Source organism: Pundamilia nyererei, unplaced genomic scaffold (genome assembly GCF_000239375.1).
Source record: "Pundamilia nyererei isolate P.nyererei 1_Seehausen unplaced genomic scaffold, PunNye1.0 scaffold00009, whole genome shotgun sequence".
Taxonomy (NCBI): domain Eukaryota; kingdom Metazoa; phylum Chordata; class Actinopteri; order Cichliformes; family Cichlidae; genus Pundamilia; species Pundamilia nyererei.
In genome coordinates, this window is record NW_005187410.1 from 4,300,027 (window position 1) to 4,319,444 (window position 19,418).

The 19,418-nt window shown below is 39.3% G+C and overlaps 3 protein-coding genes across 4 annotated transcripts in view; 2 read left to right on the top strand and 1 right to left on the bottom strand.

Moving 5' to 3' along the window:
* The window catches only part of LOC102205201 (Golgi reassembly-stacking protein 2-like), a 3,340-nt gene extending 2,978 nt beyond the window's left edge, over positions 1–362 (top strand). The window contains exon 6 of the mRNA XM_013908303.1: positions 324–362. Coding sequence (XP_013763757.1) covers positions 324–362 — 39 coding nt within the window. The remainder of the gene's footprint in view (positions 1–323) is intronic.
* A 7-nt stretch (positions 363–369) lies between these two features.
* On the top strand, positions 370–4,139 carry LOC102205478 (Golgi reassembly-stacking protein 2-like). The gene is made up of 6 exons (XM_005723649.2): positions 370–374; positions 470–602; positions 706–835; positions 1,037–1,120; positions 1,264–1,377; positions 3,412–4,139. The coding sequence occupies exons 1-6, from the start codon at positions 370–372 to the stop codon at positions 3,618–3,620; spliced, it is 675 nt and encodes a 224-aa protein (XP_005723706.2). The 3' UTR covers positions 3,621–4,139.
* Positions 4,140–4,365: 226 nt separating this feature from the next.
* tlk1a (tousled-like kinase 1a) lies at positions 4,366–19,412 on the bottom strand. Of its 2 annotated transcripts, none has more exons than XM_005723467.1 (22): positions 19,358–19,412; positions 14,104–14,225; positions 13,941–14,012; positions 13,520–13,558; positions 13,003–13,078; positions 12,844–12,887; positions 12,511–12,606; positions 12,334–12,420; positions 12,150–12,242; positions 11,890–12,000; positions 11,659–11,795; positions 11,094–11,282; positions 10,833–10,899; positions 9,553–9,650; positions 8,079–8,160; positions 7,908–7,999; positions 7,720–7,809; positions 7,464–7,633; positions 7,199–7,334; positions 5,747–5,858; positions 5,564–5,671; positions 4,366–5,476 (listed from the first exon to the last, which is right to left on the bottom strand). In XM_005723467.1, exons 2-22 carry the CDS (start codon positions 14,218–14,220, stop codon positions 5,306–5,308), a joined length of 2,187 nt encoding a protein of 728 aa, XP_005723524.1. In that variant the 5' UTR covers positions 14,221–14,225; positions 19,358–19,412; the 3' UTR covers positions 4,366–5,305. The 2 variants fall into 2 exon arrangements, with proteins under 2 accessions (XP_005723524.1, XP_005723523.1); XM_005723466.2 differs by having other exon boundaries at positions 19,081–19,412.
* Positions 19,413–19,418: the final 6 nt, after the last annotated feature.

Here is a 19,418-nt window from a genome sequence, read left to right on the forward strand (position 1 = left end):
TTTTTTTTTTTTTTTTTTTTCCGTTAATGCTATGGCCTGTCGTTGTTGACCATATCCATCCCTGTAAGTCTACCCATCCTCTGTGACACGTAACAAAGCTCACATCATCTTAAACTGGTTTCTTGAACATGACAATGAGTTCCCCGCACTTAAATGACCTCCAGAGTTTCAGAGCTCAATCCAAAGTGGTGGAACGGGAGATTCTCATCATGGTTATGCAGCAAATCTACAGCAACTGTTTGGTGCTATCATGTTAATATGGAGCAGAGTGTCTGAGGAATGTTTTCAGTGCTTTTTTTGAATCTGTGCCATGAAAATTTAAGGCAATTATAAAGGCAGAAGTGGGTTCAACCCAGTACTAAGAAAGTGATGGAGTATACTTCTGTACTGTAATTTGAGTGTCAGGTTTTTCTTTTACAATGTTTCTGATGCTGCCCCTTCACAGTATTGCTCTATTTCTGCCATGCAGTCTAGGCTGTGGGATTGGCTACGGTTACCTGCACAGGATACCTACCCTGCCATTTGCTGAGGGTAAGAAGATCAGTTTACCAGTACAGACTCATTACGAACCACCTCCTTCACCAAAAGATGGCTTCACAGAGGTAAGTTGGCATCTTTAATAACTGCATCCAGAAGTAAATCTCATTTTGATGCTGTCTGGCTTCCAGCTTTTGTTAAAATGTACAAAACACTGTTGGTTACCAGGTCCACCTCTCTGCCGTCGTTCCAACTGTTCCAATTGCTGTGTCGTCTTCTGCTTCGACGGGATTGGAGCAAGGTCTCGCTAGCTTGTCCGTCAGCTCAAACCCAACATCGGTCCTGAGCAGTCATACAGGTACACTGTCCTCTCTGACTCTTTAGCATTTACAATTTGAGCTGATCTGAGGATGAAATCTCACGGAAATTAATTAGTAGTTCAAATGAAACCTAAGTGGAATAACAGAACAACAAGAGTTAAAGGCATTTAGAAACCTATAATATCTCCTCCTTGTTGTCGCTTTCTCATGTAATAAAACATATGATTATATAATTTCAGGAGTTCCTGCTGTCCCGCTGCACAACCAAGTACCCCTCTCACAAACTGTTCCACTGTCTGTCAGTCCTGCTCCAACGCTACCAGGTTGGTTAAATTACATTGGGTGTTCATAGCTCCCCAGTTTTTGTGCCAAGTACAGTCTGTAAAATTCATACTTTATGATCCATGATGCGAGTCTGCTACACCTGTCTACCGTATTTTTTCTCCCTTTTCTTTTTGTTGCATAGGCGTAATGCCCCTGCCTGGAGGTCTTTCACCTTTTCCTAATCTACCAAACCTAAATGTCTCATTGCCAGATGTGAGTCATGCATTGCCACGGGGAGTTGGAATACAGCCCGCAGGTATAAATGTGTTCTGTCAAGCATGCTTGGGTTCAGATGTAAAGGCTAACGCTGATATTTTGCTTTCTTACTATCCAATGCAAATTAGAAATGTATTGTAAAGACGTACAGTGTAACGACCACAGGCAGCTGAGAATAGTCCAGCTAAATACAGTTTATTACTACTGAGTGACTCTGATGGAACACGCCCAGCTTAGTAACATTTTAGCTTTTAAAAGTGTGATGGCAGGCTCGCTGTTTTTGGTGTTCCCAACATTTGTTTATAGAAACAAATGTTTAAGGGTTTATTTTTAATATTGAGATAGCAGCGATTTAGTGAAACTTGGCTATAGGATTTAGATTGACTGACTTTTAAGTGTCCTTGAAAATTCTGGAACAGGTTTGACTTATTAACATCACTCCTTCTCCCATTTCTAGTCTTGACATGATCTTTTCATAACACAGTTAAGTGACAGAGACATTGTGCAAAGATGTATCCAACAGTTCAACCTGGTAAATTCTAACGGTTGGAAGAGGAAAAAAGTATTTAAAAAAAGAAAAACAGGTTTTCTTCTTTTACAGTTCTGTAAACATTTCTATTTTTGCCTCCATTGTTTGTGTCCATTCATATTTTTCCTCTAGGCTTTGACACATACTTCAGATGTGTCATGTTGACTAGTGTATTATGTCATTTTACTGGATCCTCTGATTAATTGGTTATTAAATGTGGGTTATCTATGTCTACGTGGTTATAACATTCAAACACAGCATCAGGGTCAAGTCTGGATTCAGTATCTTGCCCAAGGATAAACTGACAAGTGGACTGGAAGAGCCAGGGATCGAGCCACCAAATATCTGATTGGCAGACAACCAGCTTCACCTCTGACCCCTGTGTAAACTGTTTCGAACTAGCCAAAATGTTCTTGAGACTTGACAGATGACAAAAGTAAAACTGAGTATAGTGTGGGTATAAGACATCCTCCTAGAAAAGCTTCAACTAGTCTTTGCATTGAATGTTTAGTCTTTAGAATACTATTCTTCCAAAAGATATTCCCTCATTTGGGACTCATGATAGAGAGAACTAAAGTCAATTAAAAATCTCCCCGAGGTGTCCAATTAGTTTGAAATGTGAGGATACAATTCTCATTGTTATCATTTCCATAAGCATGTTATTGACCCCTTGAGCCATGTAGATGGATAATGTCATCATAGAAGAGTCTACTACCATCGTGATCAATCTTTTTAATTGTCCCCCATGGCATACTAGAATCCATAACTGGAAGGGTCAAACATTTCCTTTACTTTTCCTCCCATCCACATGTTTGCAGCTGCAGTCTAAAGGACCTTTAACTCTTTTACCCTATAAAAGGGATAGCTGTAGATCAGTGTAGCAGATCATCAACTAATCTGAAGGTTGGTGGCTCGATCTGTAAGCCATAGTATCCTTGGACAAGATACCGAACTCAAAGTTATTCTCAAGATTTACTGAGAATCAATCCCCTTATCATAAAGATGACATCTGATAACCACCCTGTATCCTTAATGATGAGTTGACACCACAGTATATATCCATTAAGATGTGGTTTGACAACCAAGGCAGAAATCACCCTCACTAACTTCTGATGCACACCAAGAAATTTGTTTTTGGAAGAAAACCTGAAATGACCGAAAGTGTTCGGTTCAGAAAAGGGTTACCCCCGGTAGGCGTCCAAGGGTGAAAGGGTTAAACCAATTACTAAGTCGATCATTTGAAATCATGTGAAATTTGCTTAGTGTTTATATTTAGACTAAAGTTGTGGAAGAGTAACTTACCTTTAATCTTCAAATGCATTGTTGCACAGAAACTGGATTCTGACTCACACCTCTTTGAAAGCGCTTTACAAAGGCATCTTTCCAGGATTGGTTGAAATGGAAGCAAACACCGTCTGAGCCTTTTCTTTAATACTGAGTGTCGTCTCCAGGCAGGAAAAGTAGAAGTGTAGTGTCCAAGAGCTAATGTTGTTAAAGTAAAATTACAATTTTGCTAACTGAAGGGTTTTGTGTCATCTTCTGCAGGTCTTCCACCTCTTTCAGCAATTAACCTGCCAGGTGTAGCCCCCAGTGCAACTCCTCCCCTATCCAACTTTGTTTCACCCCCAGTCTTTGCCAGTACTTCCCCTGCTTCCACTATGCTAATGAACAGTTTTCATGCCAAAACCCCCAACTCCCCATCAGTGACCACCTCTGGATCAATAAATATTACAATGTCTGCAGACTCATCTTAACAGAAAGCAAAAATTGAAGATGTTGGCATGCTCTCTGTAGAGTCTTTACACAGTGTAATCTGACCATTCACCCCAGCACTCGGCTGACAAATTCCACATGCAAACAGACCATCAGGATTGTTGTGCGAGCTCGGCTGCAAGAATGGAACTGGTATTAAATGCAGGGCATCCAGTTTGTCCTGGAAATGGTGTGTCAGAAGAAAAGCCCTGCGTCTGAAGGCAGTTAAAGGAACTTTGAGAGCATTTTGGAGTTTAAGTTGTTCTGTGATAGAGGACATTTAAATTCTTTTTAAAATATGGAACATGGGTTATTCAAATTGTGCAAATCAGCATCTTCGCATCTTCAAGGATTACACTACTTAACGGGAGGGCTCAACTATAACTTATACTACTGGGGATCTTCCATTAGAAAACAAGGCTTGCTGGCTGCAGGATTGCAGACATTGTTTTCTTGTATTGTATGAAATTATTTGTAAAGTGAAATATTGTTGCCTTGATTAAACTGATGTATTTTCTCAATGTTAGCCTCTGGTTTTTCTCATCTGTTGTGAATCTTACCTGCATCCTAGTATGTAATGTAATACTATGTAATACTAAACATAGCCAGAGGGTGTCAGTATAATCACAGAAATAATGGTAGGTAGAGCACACCTGAAAATTTACAGTGAATAAGCACTAAATTATCTTTTTATAGATGCAATGAGAGTGGATTATGTGCACTAAGATCAATGGCGAGGAAAAAAAAAAAGTTTCCTGGTATTTATTCACTCTTAGCAGAACTGTACAATTTGTACCCGAAGTGGAACATAAAGCCCTTGAAAAGTAAGAGCAACAAAGCAGCAAAATGAAACCACTCCAGGAAACTACTCTTAAATTGGGAAAAATTTGAACTCTTTGTACACATTACTGCTGCAGCTCAAAATTTGAAAATTCACCTGTACAGCATATACAGTTTCCAATTTATCTGTTAATATTCCTGCATAGGGTTTTTTTTTTAATACAATTTAATTTTTCTACATTTGGTTATTTTGTGCATTAAACGTAAGTATGCTGCCCCAATCTACATGACACTAGTTGCCACTTGTATGCTACACATTACATTCTCATGGCTAAATAACTCAAATTAAAGCCTAAAATTTGTGGAAAAACAAAAAACATAACCAAAACAATTACCCAATCAATGGTGAAATCTTTGTAGTTCTACTTAACAATGACTGTCTTCTCCTCACAGTAAATTAACTTCTAGCAGCTGAATCATTTGCACCCTGGCAGAACCACATTATTTAATCTAAATGGTGGCCTGCCAAAGTCTCCCTTCGGCCCTTTAAGGCCGTGTCCATCAGCAAGATCCGAACCGAGTGTCCAGTCACATTTTCTTCAAGGTATGTAGTCAGTTTCAGTGCTTTTTTTTTTTTTGTTAGACCTTCAACGAGATCCATTTACCCATGTCCTTTACCCGTCCCTTTACCGTCCCTCCAACTCATCAAGCCCTGGTAAACAAGTAGAAGCCTGGCACAGGTCAGAGGAGGCCAGGTGATGCCTTCCACCTGAGCCCGTTCCTTCCATCGCTGGCTGTTCCTCCTCTTACGAGCCCAAGCCTCTGAAGAGCTCTGCAGGTGCAACTTCAGTCATCAAGTTTTAAATTTTTATGCGCATTTTTGTTTTTTTGTCACAATTCAAAATTGTCAATATGAGATGTTGCTGGAGGAGGCTGGACTTGAGACCGCAGCACTCATTTGCAGATTTCCAGAGGAGCTTGATCTCCGGATGTGAGGGAGCAAGTAGGGGTCACTTCCCAGCTGGTGAACGTCGATCCGGTCCTCCTTCCTGTATGCCAGGCACCGCCGTATGAAAGCCTGAAAGTTGAAGAATGTATTCAAAATTAACAAGTCATAATGTGTGATGATATTTAAAAGACAGCAACCGTGTGCAAGTTCTGCTACCTTTGCTTCGTTACTGGAAACTGGCTTCACAGGGAACTGAACGTCGGTAGCTTTGAGTATGGTGTTCTCCTGCAGGATATCTTGTTGTGACTGATTGTGGCCAAAAGGCTGGAAAGAAGGACAACTTTATCATCAGGCATAAATTAACATAAACACTGCTAGAAGACCAGCCATCGTCCTTACCTTCCTTCCATACAGACACTGGAAAAAGATGACACCCACAGACCACACATCCACCTTGTTGGAGATCTTTGGAGGTTCTTTACCAACCACAAAACACTCAGGAGGCAAGTACCTGATGTCACAATATGCATAAATCAAAGGACAAGATTGGCACACACATTTATGGTCAGTACCGTTTTTACAATTTTAAGTTACTTATAGATTACTACAACTACAAATAGTAGTAGTAATAGTACTGTTACTACAAATGGGTGCCTATTTTATGCTACTTTTTTCTTTCCATTATACCTTGCTGAAATAAATAAAATCATGCCAGGTATCTATACTGATATGAACTGGGTAATATGTTAGGAACAAAAGGACGCCACACCCTTTGATGGAAATGAAAATTATTAACAATACAGAGAATTCAAAGACAGCCCAAAATCAAAGTGAAAAACTGATGCAGCAGGCTAGTCCAAAATTTCATCACACATTCACAACTCAAAATGACACTCCGTAGTTTGTATGGTCCTATGTGCTTGTATGCATGTCTGGCAAAGTCGGGGATGCTCCTAATGGGATGCTATCCTGGGGAATATCCTCCCAGATCTGGACCAGGGCATCACTGAGCTCCTGGACAGTATGAGATGCAACCTGGTGGTGTTGGATGGATGGAAACAATGTCCTAGAGGTGTTCTATTAGATTTAGGTCTGGCAAGTGTGAAAACCAGCCAGTGGTATCGGTTCCTTCATTTTCCAGGAACTGGCTGCATACTCTCGCCACATGAGGCCGGTCATTGTCACGCACCAGGAAGAGCCCAGGACCCATTGCGCAAGCATACAGTCTGACACTGGTTCAAGGATTTCATCCTGATGCCTAACAGCAGTCAGGGTACACTGGCTAACCTGTAGCGTTTTGTCCAGTTTCCTCAAAGGATGCTCTACACAGCATGTCAAAATATGCCAAGTTTTCAGCTACAGCTAAAATATAGCTCTGGTCTCTTTGTTAATAGCCAACAGAATTATCTCTTAATGCGTTGACACAACACTGCCACTGAAAGACACCGAATTCAAAATTTATCCCAGGAGTTAATGCCTTTATGCTTGAGCGATTCAATGACTGGTATGAAGAAGCTGACACAAAAGTATTCCTCTAAAAATGTGAGTTACAAGGAGAGAACTGAAAATGAGTACTTAAAAGCACTTAACGCACTCTTAAACTTGGTTCCACCAGGACCATCATCGACATTTAAGGCGTTTCAGGACTGTAACGATGTTAAACACTCAATGTAAGCGTCTACTTCACAAACAGCTTTTGACACTTTCACAAGAGCACAAAACTAAATGCGGGATCTTTGTTTATAAAGAAGTACGCCTATAATATGTTACTGCTACTTTTAGGTAATCATCAATCAACATTTAAAGACAATTTTAAATGTCTGAATGTGATTTAGGAGCATTTCTTCTCACCAGTAGGTTCCTGCACCCTGTGATGTCAGGTCCATCCCATCTACGCCGTAGTTGTCATCATCCATAATTTTGGAAAGACCAAAGTCAGTGATTTTAATTTCCCCACAGGCTGTGCCATCCACCAACAAGATATTACCTTCAAATCAAAACACATTAGGTCAGAACTACAGCAGTAATCACGCTCAATCAGAATCAGAATACTTTATTAATTCCAGGGGGGGGAAACGGTTTAAGACTGATCCGTTGTTCAGAAGGGGGTGTTTACCTGGTTTAAGGTCATAATGGATGATGGGAGGTTTGATTTCATTCAGGTATTTTAGTGCATTTACAATCTGCATGACTATGGACCGTGCCTCCTTCTCAGACATTAATTTATGCTGCTTCAAGTAGAAATCCAGGTCGTTGCCCTCGCAGTACTCCATAACGGTGCAAAACCTGTTGGATGGATAAATTAAGTAAGAATTACTTTGCACATTTTATAGCATGTGAAAGGTGTCAAAAAAATGCACTGAGTGACTGACGTGTCTGTGTCCAGTGAGAAGTAATCATAAAGTTTCACAATCCTGGGATGGTCCAACTCCTTGTGTATTCTGTACTCTCGACATGCATGCCTGTAGAAAAGGATGATATTTATCATACCATTAGCAACCAAAGCAGGAAGGTGCTGTGCTCCCTTATAATACAAACATATTCACACAGACTAACATACTTGTGATAGTTCTCTTTTTTTTCTTCTCTCCAGTTTTTGTTAAGTTGGTGGATTTTCACAGCAGCGTATCGTTGTTCAATCAAGTCAAAAGCCTGAACGACACAGTGACAGTTAGAATAAACCTGCACAGCAACACTTATTGAGAGTATTTTTCCATGTTTAATGACTTACCTTGTAAACTTCACTAAAGCCTCCTCTGCCTAGAAGATGCAGGAGCAGGTATCTTTCATTCAACGTTGGGTGATCTTTAAATCTTTAGATTGGAGAAAAAAATAATAATAATAAAAGGAGGGAGGAGTAAAATTAAAATTTGGACCTATATGTGAATCACAAATTAATAAAAATTTAGCTTTGCTAGATCAATTTATTTTAGGTTCAGCACTACAAAGACGAGCAAAAAGTCACATTATGCTGCTTATTAAAAACTTAACGGCAAGTCTTGCATAACAGTTGAAAGTGTCAAATTTCAGCTCCAAATACTGCACAGATAAATTATTTCACCCAGCTTCTGCAACGTTTTAAGAGGTCATTTTTCTGACTACAGGTGTAATCATGAACTGCTGCACACGACGGTTTACAGTAGAGTTCAGCGAGTGAGATAAAGGAGCAGCACACTGCATTACAGCTGATATACAGACATGAATAAATGAGGGGGGAAAAAAACAAAGAAATTCTGTTGCTTCTAGCACCTTCTCATTTTAGCTATGGCCGTCTGTGCAAGACAAGTAAGATGTTTTGGTTATAAAAGTCCAAATTTTAGCTGCTCAAACACTGTTTAGATGTTAACGTGCAGATTTTATGAAAACATTTCAGTCACATTTCAAAATCCAATCACTCTCAAAAGAAGCAAAAAATAAATACGTGATAATCCCTTTATTTTTATATAGCAAGTTCTTCAGTAAAGTGCAGGCAAGCACACAATATAAGGAGAGAGAAATCTGATGTGATCAATAAACCGAAGCACAAAACAGCAACCTCTTATTTAATTTTCGGTCTCAAAGCTCCCATAATTTTTAATTTCACTTTTAACGCAGCTGTAGTCTGTGTGAATACAATCAGAATTAATGTAATACTGCCAACCATATTTAGCAGCATGACATTTGCTATTACTCTAAGGACATTGCAAATACAAGTAATCCACTGGGTCTTCATTCCCCCTGGATACTGGAGTACATAAAGACTTATGGGCTGCAGGAGCAAACACAGAACAGACATTTTGTTCGGTTTGCTCATAGCTAATGCATCTCTGAGTTAGCAGACATGGCTCTAGCATGGAAATAATGGCAGACTGTGAGCTGTTCATTCAGAATTCAAGAGGATGAATCTGTTTGCCAGCTGGGGTGGGGTGGGGGGTGGCGTTAACCCATTCTGACACCACAATAGTCTATAAATCAGAACAGCAAGTTCAGACACACTGAATGTGACAGAGAAAGGAACAGACAAAAAGAGATGGGCTTCCCCCCCCTCATTTTGTGGGTCTCACAACACACTGGAGACAAGACGTAATGTTGAAAAACGACGAGAAGCTTAATTTCACATAATACAACCCTTTATTATTCGACTGTGGACGAGGACTGTAGCCTTGCTTGTACATCGTGTTCCAATGTCAATGCAGCAAATGTCAAGGAAAGTGATTTAGACTCACTGTGAGCTGTCTTCGTTATTTATTCTCTTCAGTTCCCGAATGTGAAGGTTGCGCACTCTCTCCAGACGCTCGAGCTCTGCCTGGATCTCAGCTTCTTCCTATAAATGATTCAAACACACAAACACACAAATGCACAGAAGGAACTTCAGAGCACTGACTACAAGGAGAGTTCATCAAAACCCACTCATACACATGACGAGCTCGCAATTAAATATTAACATCTGACTTGGTGCAGAGTCCGTTAGGGCTTTTCAGTGAAGCTTTTTTCCCATGAAAACAATGAGTAAATTGACCTTATATTCTTTGCACAATCTTTACTAATGGAAAAGGATTTTCAATCAGGAAACTGAGGAAAAAGGTGGAAGAGATAAATGCAGAAAGTTTGGCCACAAGCTAAAATCTAAATAGATGAACAGATTTAAAAAGTCAAAGTTACAGTTCTTTATTGTTATTTTAAATAGCATTAGCATTTTTTACCCCTTTTACAAAGACGTCGGTCATTGCAATTTCTAAGGCTTGTTTACAACCACTGGCAAAGGTCAGGTGATGCAAATTTCAAAGGTTTATGAATATACCAAGTCAACCTTTAGCCCAAGTCAACCTTTAGCCCAAAAATATGCAGCCATAGCCCAAAAAGTAGGAGAAGGCTATGCCTCTGCTGTACAGCCACATCTGCTCAAATTGGATGTTCATGGAAGGCTCGGTACAGTCGGCCACATTGAGAGGTGCACGCTAACAGTTATGCCTCGGCCCCACGCAGTTCCCCTGCCTAAACCTCATCAAAAATCTGTAGTCATACCTACAAAGAGCAGTGAATGCAAGATAGCTCAAGAATCTGACAAAACTAGAACCCTTTTGCAGGAAGAAGGAAACAAGTTCCTCAAACAAGTATTTAGGTGGCTTTTAAAAGTAACCACTCTCACCAAAGGGGGTGTTACTAAGCAATAAGGGCCATGCGTTTAAGTGTATAGCACTCAAAAAGGAAGACATCGGACCTAAAACCCAGCACTGCAATGTTCAATTTTTCTATTTTTGGCCTTTTGTCATACATTTTATTCCATTATAATCTACATTTTTATTAATATTTTATCTTTTTTAATTGATTCATCCTACTTTTAGGCCATTAATGTTTTGTCTGTTTACATTTCTTACTGTTGCATATTTATTTTGTTCTTCTACTTTGTCAATTATCTGTCAGGCACTCTGAACTATATTAACTTGATTGAACAATCAAACAAAACGTCACAATTCTGTTTACCAGGCTTCATATTTCCACAAACCTTTTTCAGATGTCCAAGTCGCAGTTTGAAGATCTCTTCCTGTTCATGGTACTCTGCTAATGTCAGCCTTTCAAGGATAAGAAAGCATATAGAAACAAAGCATGAGCCTAATTTAACAGTGCGTCTTAAGTTTAACACTTTCAGTTAATACTGTGCTACATGCTGTTAAAATCTGCTTTCCTGGTAAACATGAGGTAATAAAGCAAAACACAGGGGGGGGAAAGGATCCTACACAACACATACACAAGGGTGTGGACTTACAGCTGAGGTAGGCTGGGTTTTAGAAAGGGATCGTTTTCTGCTCCATTCACCGCCTTGGTTTTCCGTTGCTTTGGCTCAGAGTTTGTGGTTGGTGTTTGGGAGTTGTTGGAAGATGGAGGTTTCCTCTTGGCAAGAAGTTTCCTCTGCCTCTCAATGTCTTCTCTCTGTTGGTTTATCCACTCCTGCTGCCTGCCGAAGGACATATTAAAGCTGTTAATTTTAGAGGTACAACTACATTTTAGAATTTTCAACTTGAATCTGACGATGGAAATACTGCAGATGAAGGCTGCAATGCAAAACTCAGTAAAATTAGAATAAAAACACTAAGTCTGTTTTGACAACATGAGGTTAAATCTACTCTTAAGCGAATAATGTTAAGAAGTGACGTGGCAGCTGTCCTAGGAAATGAAGCCCTGGAGCTGAGCTTACAACCCCCAACTTTTCAGTAGCAGGGGAATTAAATGTGCATGTAATGTGCAGCTTTAAGGTGTGCGTGGAGAGCTAAACTTAAAATATGCAAAGCTTAATAAATAAATGGGAGACAAACAATTTAAAAGCTTCTCACTTGACAAGGTTTTGGAAGGCATAGCCATCTGTCCACTGCTCTGTGAATGAGGCCCCATGTCTCACTGTAGTAAAGTGGCCTAAACGTAGTCTATCCTGCATGCTCTTCTCCCGACAGGCCTGCTTCTCCTGGGTGCTCTGAACAACAACAAAAAATACAGCATGCAGGTTCACAGCCACACAAACATTCCTGATTTTAACAACGCAGGCTACAGAAAAAACGCTTGTTTACCTTTTCTATAAGTAACTTCTTGCTCATGGTGATGCACTTATTCAAGCGTTCCTTGTATTTCTCAAGTAACTTTTGCTGTTCATCTATCTGTCTCCTGAGATCACAGTTTGCCTGTGAAGCAGAAAATGACACTGGATAAGCAGACATAGAAACAAAATGCTTTACTAAACACATTTACTATAAAACTGAACTCTGGGAAGTTTTATCCACCTTGTTTTTAAACTTGTTCAGTCAATAAAACAGTAAGATGTCCCTCTTACCCTTAACAGGTCATCTATCCTGCCCTCCTTCTTCTCAAGGTCTAGATTCTTGGTGCTTTCAAGGGCAGCCAATTTTAACACTGTCAGGTCAGTCTGGAGTGAAAAACAAAAGGAGTTAAACACTTGTCATACCAAACATGTTTTAAGAGTGAATGCAGAAAGGCTTTGGTTACAACCTCCTCACCTGAACAAATTTGACTGCTAGTTGCTTTGGATGTGCCATATGGTCCCCAAAAGACAGACTAGTAGGAGATGAGCTATTTTGTCTAACCTGGAACACAGAACGATGATATTTTATTTAAAAACAGGTCAACACTATGGTGAGCTACAAAAGAGTTATTTTGTTATTATCACAGCTTACAGAAGTGCCCTGAGTCGAGTGGGAATGTGAATTCTGGGGCGAACGAATCACTGGTGGGGGACCTCTGACAGGACTGGACCCATTTCCTCCCTGGAACTACAAGATGAAAAGAGAGGATAAGTAGCACCGCTGCCTAAGATCTGGTAACAGTAGACAGCCAGTGGGTCCTTTTATTTTACTGTAATGTGGTTACAGACAGGAAATGGATTACGCCTCAGATCTTCAACAGGCTGATATAGCACACATTATTTTCTGGGCACTATATATTCATCTATAGTGCCATGAAGTATACTGTTCATACTTCATATATGAAATATCTGACACAAAACTTACATCGAAATAATCACTTATTTTGGGTCCCCGCACAGTTGATTTTCCTAAAATCAAGAGAAAGCAGGGATGAGTGTTGTGATTTATCAAACATATTTTATTGGAATAACACAAACAACAGGAGTAAAATAATTATAACCGGTATAACAGAACAACACTTACCTTGGCTGCTCTCTGACTGGATCTCAGGTTTCCTTTTTCTGCCTCTAGTTGTTTCAGTCTGTTTCTTCTCTGGGGTCTGAAACATTAAATTTAATTTGGTATAATTTTACAGTATGATTACTGCACAACAGACACTCTGAACCTGAACTGCTGCTGTATTCTCTATATAGTGATAGCTTTTTGTTTCCAATGGGTATTTATAGATATTCATGCTTTATATACAGAATGAGTAATATTACAATAGATGTTTGGAGCTGTAACGGCTTTTATTAAGTCCCCAATAGTCCAGGTTAACAACAGTCAAGAAATGCAGCAAGTTCTGGAATAATAAAAGTACTTTCCTAATATCTGAAAAATATTTCCATTATAAATATTGGTCTTTTGAAAAATATAAATAAATAGCATTGTTTCGGTCATGTTGAACCTAGAGGGATCACTGCAAACACCAGTGTTGACCAGACAAATCTCCAGCCCTTAAATGCAAAATATTCGTTTTCAGATCTGATAAATTACCCACCGAATAAGCAGGAGAGCTCCCTCTTTTCACATCAGACCCCTATAATGACAAGAAAGGAAAGCTTTAGACCAAAACTTATTACCCATGGATAATAAGTGACCAGACTAACAGTGAAAAGCATTTATTGCAAGTGTACTTCATTATTAAATAAAATCTTTATTTAAAAAATTATTAATTAATAGTATAAAATAACCACCAGTATGCAAGTAAATGACAGTTCAAGACTACATTAAAAATATATTGTTTAATTTAACAATATTGATACTGGAAATATTGGTATCATCTCCAGAATAAAGGTTATATAATAATGGAATGCTTAAGATTAGCGTGCAAAGGACACAAACACTTGTGTCAAGCATGATTAATCTATACAGTGTAAATGTGATCAGAGTAGCTCCCACATAGGATTAAAGATATTTACCTCCGACTCCTTGTCACTTGAAGATCCTAGACTCCCAAAACTGTGATTTGAACATTCATTATTGGTCAGGCCCTGAAATAAAGAGAGACGATTAATAACTGAGTCAACACTACAATAGGAAACACTTAAACAATAAATAAATACGTCCTCATTTCTGACTCACTTTGGTTCCCCCGCTTGCGCTGCCAGTGCTGCCCCCTGTGCTGCCGCTGACTCCGCCCATAAAACGAGCCTCCAGCAGCTCCTGTCTCCGGGGGTCCAGGCTGTGCAGCTCCTCCATGGTGCCTGGGAGGATTAGCAACAAATCACAGTGTGTCTCCGTTATTCAACGATCAGCTTAATTGAACCCATTTACTGCCCACTCGAGTGGGCAAATGACACAGCAGCAGTAAGCTTATGAGCAGAGTCATGATTAATGTGACTAAAACTCTGAGAGGTGAGTGGATTTGAGTCTAGATCAGAATGTAGGCCGAGACCAAATTTCTGCCCGCTCCCTAGTGGCATCCCCAAGGCAGGTTTTGCTATATTTATTCATCAAGTACTGAAGAGATAAGCTAGTTGTGATTATGGTTACACCAACTCTACAGGTAAAAGCCTAATACTTAAATAACAAAAATATTCAAAAGAACACGTTATATTCTCCAAATGCAGAGGCCACATTCAGAAATTTTCTGTTTTGTTTTTTTTCTTTAAATCATGAGAATCCAAGGGCAACATTTCAAATGCTAGGCAATGCTGCTCACAGCGCTCCTGTGGGAATGATGCAGGAGCACCATGGGCTTTGGTGTTGCTGCAGACTCAGAGGTGCCTGCTCACTAAATCTGTGCTGTAATGAGACAACCATTTTGAAAGGGTTATGGAGGTTTGGCACTGCATCCAAGCTTAGTACAGTAGGTAGGGATTTTCAAAATCCATTTAAGAGTAGGAAAGACAAGAACGCACTGAATATGTTTAAAATTATACCAGCTAGGATTATAAATGTGAACTAAAGATCGAGGATAAAAAGTCATCTTGTAGCATTCAGCGACATGAATTGGAGGAGAAGAAGTACAAAAAACCAAAAAAAAAATAAAACAACTACTGCTGAAAAAAATACAGCAGCACAACAAGAAAAAAACAAAAAAAAAAAAAAAAAAAAAAAAGTCTCTCTAAACGGAGTGAAAGAAAAAATAGTTACAATTCAAACGTGATTGCCTTGATTATCCCAGATAACAAATACAAATTAAACCACACACAGTTTCACATGAAAAATAAAATCTTCAATGATCTCAGGACTGAATCTGCACTTCATTTAGACCCTGAGGACTTCACATAACAGTTTGCGCACACAGCTAAACAAAAAGTAATTTATTACATCCTCTCAAACCAAACCCTGTCTCCTATTATGGTATGATTTGCAATACATCTGCAAACACAAAGCAACTTAACAAATGGGTTGTAACAGACAGAATACAGCTGGCTCGCCAAACGATACTGACATGAAGCCATTTCCCAGATAAGCACACAAAAAAAGAAGTGTGTCTAACGTAAAAAGAATCACGTGTCCTGTCGTTAATCAAAATCCCTTCTTTACCAATCGGTGTCATTCACAAAAACAGCTCCAACGTGCTGTTATACTTTAATTTTCTGAAAAGTCAATAGCTACTTTTAAGAATTAACCAGGCTAGGATATTTTTACTTCCAGCATGCTATCAACACCTCCACAGAAAAGCGTCCGTTACCTTTTTTAAATAACCACCACGGTGATCGCTTTAGGCAAATTCTATCTGAAAACTTTTAACTGATGTATTTGCTATCTTTATGTGTATTCAGTAACACATTTAAGCTGAAAAGAGACCTGTTATTAATGTAGTCTTCTAATTTACATTTACTAACACTATATTGTGATCGATAGTTACACTTAGTGAAGTATTTGTGGTGCTATGCATCAAGTCTAGCACCACAGAAGCCATGGAACTGTAAGCCACAATCAGCATTTGCCTCACTGAAATTTGATCAATACGTGCATAATACTGTCATATTTATGCTCTGCAAGCAAGATATAAAATAACAATGATTACACTGATGCATCTGCTTAGCTTATTATAATCACTACTTTGCCCTAACCTCTTGATTAAGACTTAATAAAAAGGTCAAACCGTCATGAATCTGATAATGTTAACTACCCTTTGCAACCACCCGATAGACCTTGTTTTTTTTGTTTTTTTACTGAGAAATACCTTATTAAAAAATAAATAAATAAATAAATAAAAATTAGGCAACCCACACATGTTTCTTCCTAACATTGTCATGTTTGTGGATCTGTAATTTCCCAATTAAATTCTGCTCGAGAAATCATTTACTGCAGGTCACGTACCTAACACAGCTAACCATGTTTTTCTGCATGTGGCAGCTTTATCAATTTAAGAGCAAAAAAAATAAAATAACCTTATGGAGAATATTTGCTTTCCCCCCCCCTATATTTGCTTTTTTCCTCTATAAATAGCACTGTGAAAACTATCTGTACCAAGCAGTCTTTAAACAGTGACTTAATTTATTAAGGGAAAGAGCGAGAGAGAAAAAAAAAAAAAAAAAAAAAGGTATCCAAACCCTCACCATGTGTGAAAAAGTAATTGTCCACTAAACCTAATAAGCAAGAACTGCAATTGAGCATTTGTGATAACTGGCAATGAGTCTTTCACATTTATTATCTTCTTTGCAGAATTGTTTTAATTCAGCCACACAGGATGGTTTCTAGCACTGACGGCCTGTTTAAGGTCATGCCAAACCATCTCCAGACTTTGACTTTCAGGCCGCTCCAAAACCTTGATTTTATTTGTGTGTTTTGTTTTAACCCATTCAATCTGATGGTTGGACATTCCCCTTCAGGATTTTCTGGATTTCATAGTTCTATCAATTATGCCAAGTCATCCAGGTCCTGAAGCAGCCCAAAGAAATTTTTGACAAACATTAGATGAGCCTTTGTGTTCATTTTGGTGAGCAGTGATTTTCACCTTGGAGCTCTCCCATGGATGCCTTATTTGCCCAGTCGCTTTCCTGTTGTTAAATCAAATCAAACTCTGACCTTAACTGAGGCAGGTGAGGCCTGCAGTTCTTCAGATATTATTCTGGGTGCTTTTGTGACCTCCTGGATAAGTCGATACGGTGTTGGAGTAATTTTGGTAGGTGGCCACTTCTGGGAAGGTTCACCACTGTTCCAGGTTTTCATGGCTCTGACCATGGTTTGCTGGAGTCCCAAAGCCTTAGAAATGGTTTTATAACCCTTTCCATACTGATAGATGTCAACGACTTTGTTTCTCTCCTGTTCTTAAGTGTCTTTTAGATGAGATCTTTCAGCCCAATTCATTTCGTCAGACAGGTTGTTTTTAAGCAATTTCTTGATTCAACAGGTCTGGTAGTAATCAGATATGGGTGTGGCTATCAAAATAAAAAAGAACCAAAAATAAATAATAAATTAACTGTGATTAACAAACCAGGCAGATTTGGATCATTTTTCCCCCCTTAAAAAATGTAATCATTTAAAAACTGCATTTTGTTTTTAATTGGGTTACCTTTACCCATTTATTTTGGGTGATTTGAAACATGTGTGGAAAAATAAGCAAAAAAAGAAGCCCTTTGATTTTACACAACACTGTATATAGTAACTAAATATCGCATGCGCCTTAATACATCGGCTTCATTTTCAACTCATTCAAATGATTAGCACCATTTTCACCTCACTACCGCTTAATTAGAAAATCTAACACATGCAGGGAATAACTGGCTTCTACGTTCAGGGATGATTATCATTTCTGCATAAGCTCTGAAATGTCCAATGTTGTAGACGATCAACCAATACTTTTGCATTTTTATGACTTGGTTTTGCTGAGACGGATCCATAACCACATCTCCCCAAATGTTTATGCCAGTTTCACGTCATAAATACACATGAGCTGCGTATTGTTTCTCAAGGATTTGCTTTTGTTTCAAACATGAAGGCCTCAGAGCATAAATATTATCTATATTCAAGCCCCTGCGGGAGCTAGCGGTTGAACCCTTACAGCTCATGGTGTGGATGTGTTTTAACTCCATGCTGCTCAGCAGACAAGCTGACCACCTGTTTATGGCAGACATTTGGAAAGTCGTTTTAAAAAACAAAAAACAAAAAACAAAACTGACATTAGATGAACAGGCCATTTCAGTCTGAGTCCATTCATTGAAAACTTGAAAACAAAATGAACAAAATAAATTATAGTCTCATTCTCATGTAGTCAGCTATTACTAATTTATGTCAATCTGTGTTTACAAAATGAAGTGGGGAGATTCATCGGTGTCCTAGGCTGGGTAAAGTCCTCCATCATTAAAACAGCCAATAAAAACTAACGTCCAGGAAGCAATATTAACATTAAGTGCCAACTACAGATGTATTTTATGGCGTTATGATTGGCATGCTGCATAGCCCAGCCATAAGTTCTCCTTCAGTTTTGCTTGTCATCTCTACACAAACACTGAGTATTACTTAGAGTGAAAAGCTAAGGTCAAGCAAGGCTACCAAGCATCCAGTGCATTAGCTTTAGTTACAGACCACAAATACTTCCAGGATAAAAGCCGATGCAAGACCCCTGTGTACCGTAAAGATGACAAACAACACCACTTACACATGTAGATGATGTGGACACTGATGGAAGGAAAACAGCAGTTAACACACAAAGGATTGCTAACGATGCGATGCACACCTTTGCACTGGCTGCTGCCAATCCACTAAGCATTACTAGAATTTGCTTGATTATCTCCATTTGCACATGATTATCGGTAACCTGGCTAATGTGTGCTCTTAAACAGGCAGCATGCCTAATGGAGGATGCATCGACTACAACAGTTACATTTCTGCTCAAAACAAAGCTTAATCGCCATTGCACTAGTCTTAAGGTTACTGCACTGGCCTGGGCACAGAAAGACGGTCCTGTGTCTTCGGTGCTAGTAGCTAGCCAAACAGGCTCAATGGACTTTGGAGCTGACGCGTTAGAGTAACGTTAGCTAGCGAGCAGATTTCGCCACCAAGATTTGCTCGGTCATTTTAATGGAATTTCCCTTCTATATGCACAAAAAGAACAACACGAACAAGTAGGAAAGACGTGCGGCTTAAAATGTTTCACGATACCTTTCTGGACCTTCACCACTGCCGTGGTATGTAGCTGAAAACACAGTCCGTGTTGGGGACGTGGAGAGCTGGGACCAAAGATGGCGTCCCCTCCAAACTTCCACTACTTTGGATACTCATCAAGCTACTTTTCGTGTGTAGGTGCTGCAGCGCACATGGGTAGGCTTTAACACTGACTGAAAAACTGACCGACTGGCGTGCCCTGTGTGACTTTAGAAGGGCTCGGTGACTGCCAGTAGGTGAAAATGTCTAATTATTGTGTTTTAAGGACACAAACCTCTTCACACCTCAGTAGCGAGTCCGGGCTCCGGGCCCACCTCTCCGTCTTCAAGTGGTTG

Excerpts from the sequence above, each read along its gene's own strand:
- LOC102205478 (XM_005723649.2), top strand. Across the intron at positions 603-705 it reads CAAAAGATGGCTTCACAGAG|GTCCACCTCTCTGCCGTCGT; the intron begins GTAAGTTGGCAT and ends GTTGGTTACCAG. Across the intron at positions 1,378-3,411 it reads AGTTGGAATACAGCCCGCAG|GTCTTCCACCTCTTTCAGCA; the intron begins GTATAAATGTGT and ends CATCTTCTGCAG.
- tlk1a (XM_005723467.1), bottom strand. The coding sequence starts at position 14,220 with ATGGAGGAGCTGCACAGCCTGGACCCCCGGAGACAGGAGCTGCTGGAG. Across the intron at positions 9,651-10,832 it reads GACTTGGACATCTGAAAAAG|GAAGAAGCTGAGATCCAGGC; the intron begins GTTTGTGGAAAT and ends AATCATTTATAG. Across the intron at positions 5,859-7,198 it reads CAGGGTGCAGGAACCTACTG|GTACTTGCCTCCTGAGTGTT; the intron begins GTGAGAAGAAAT and ends TTGTGACATCAG.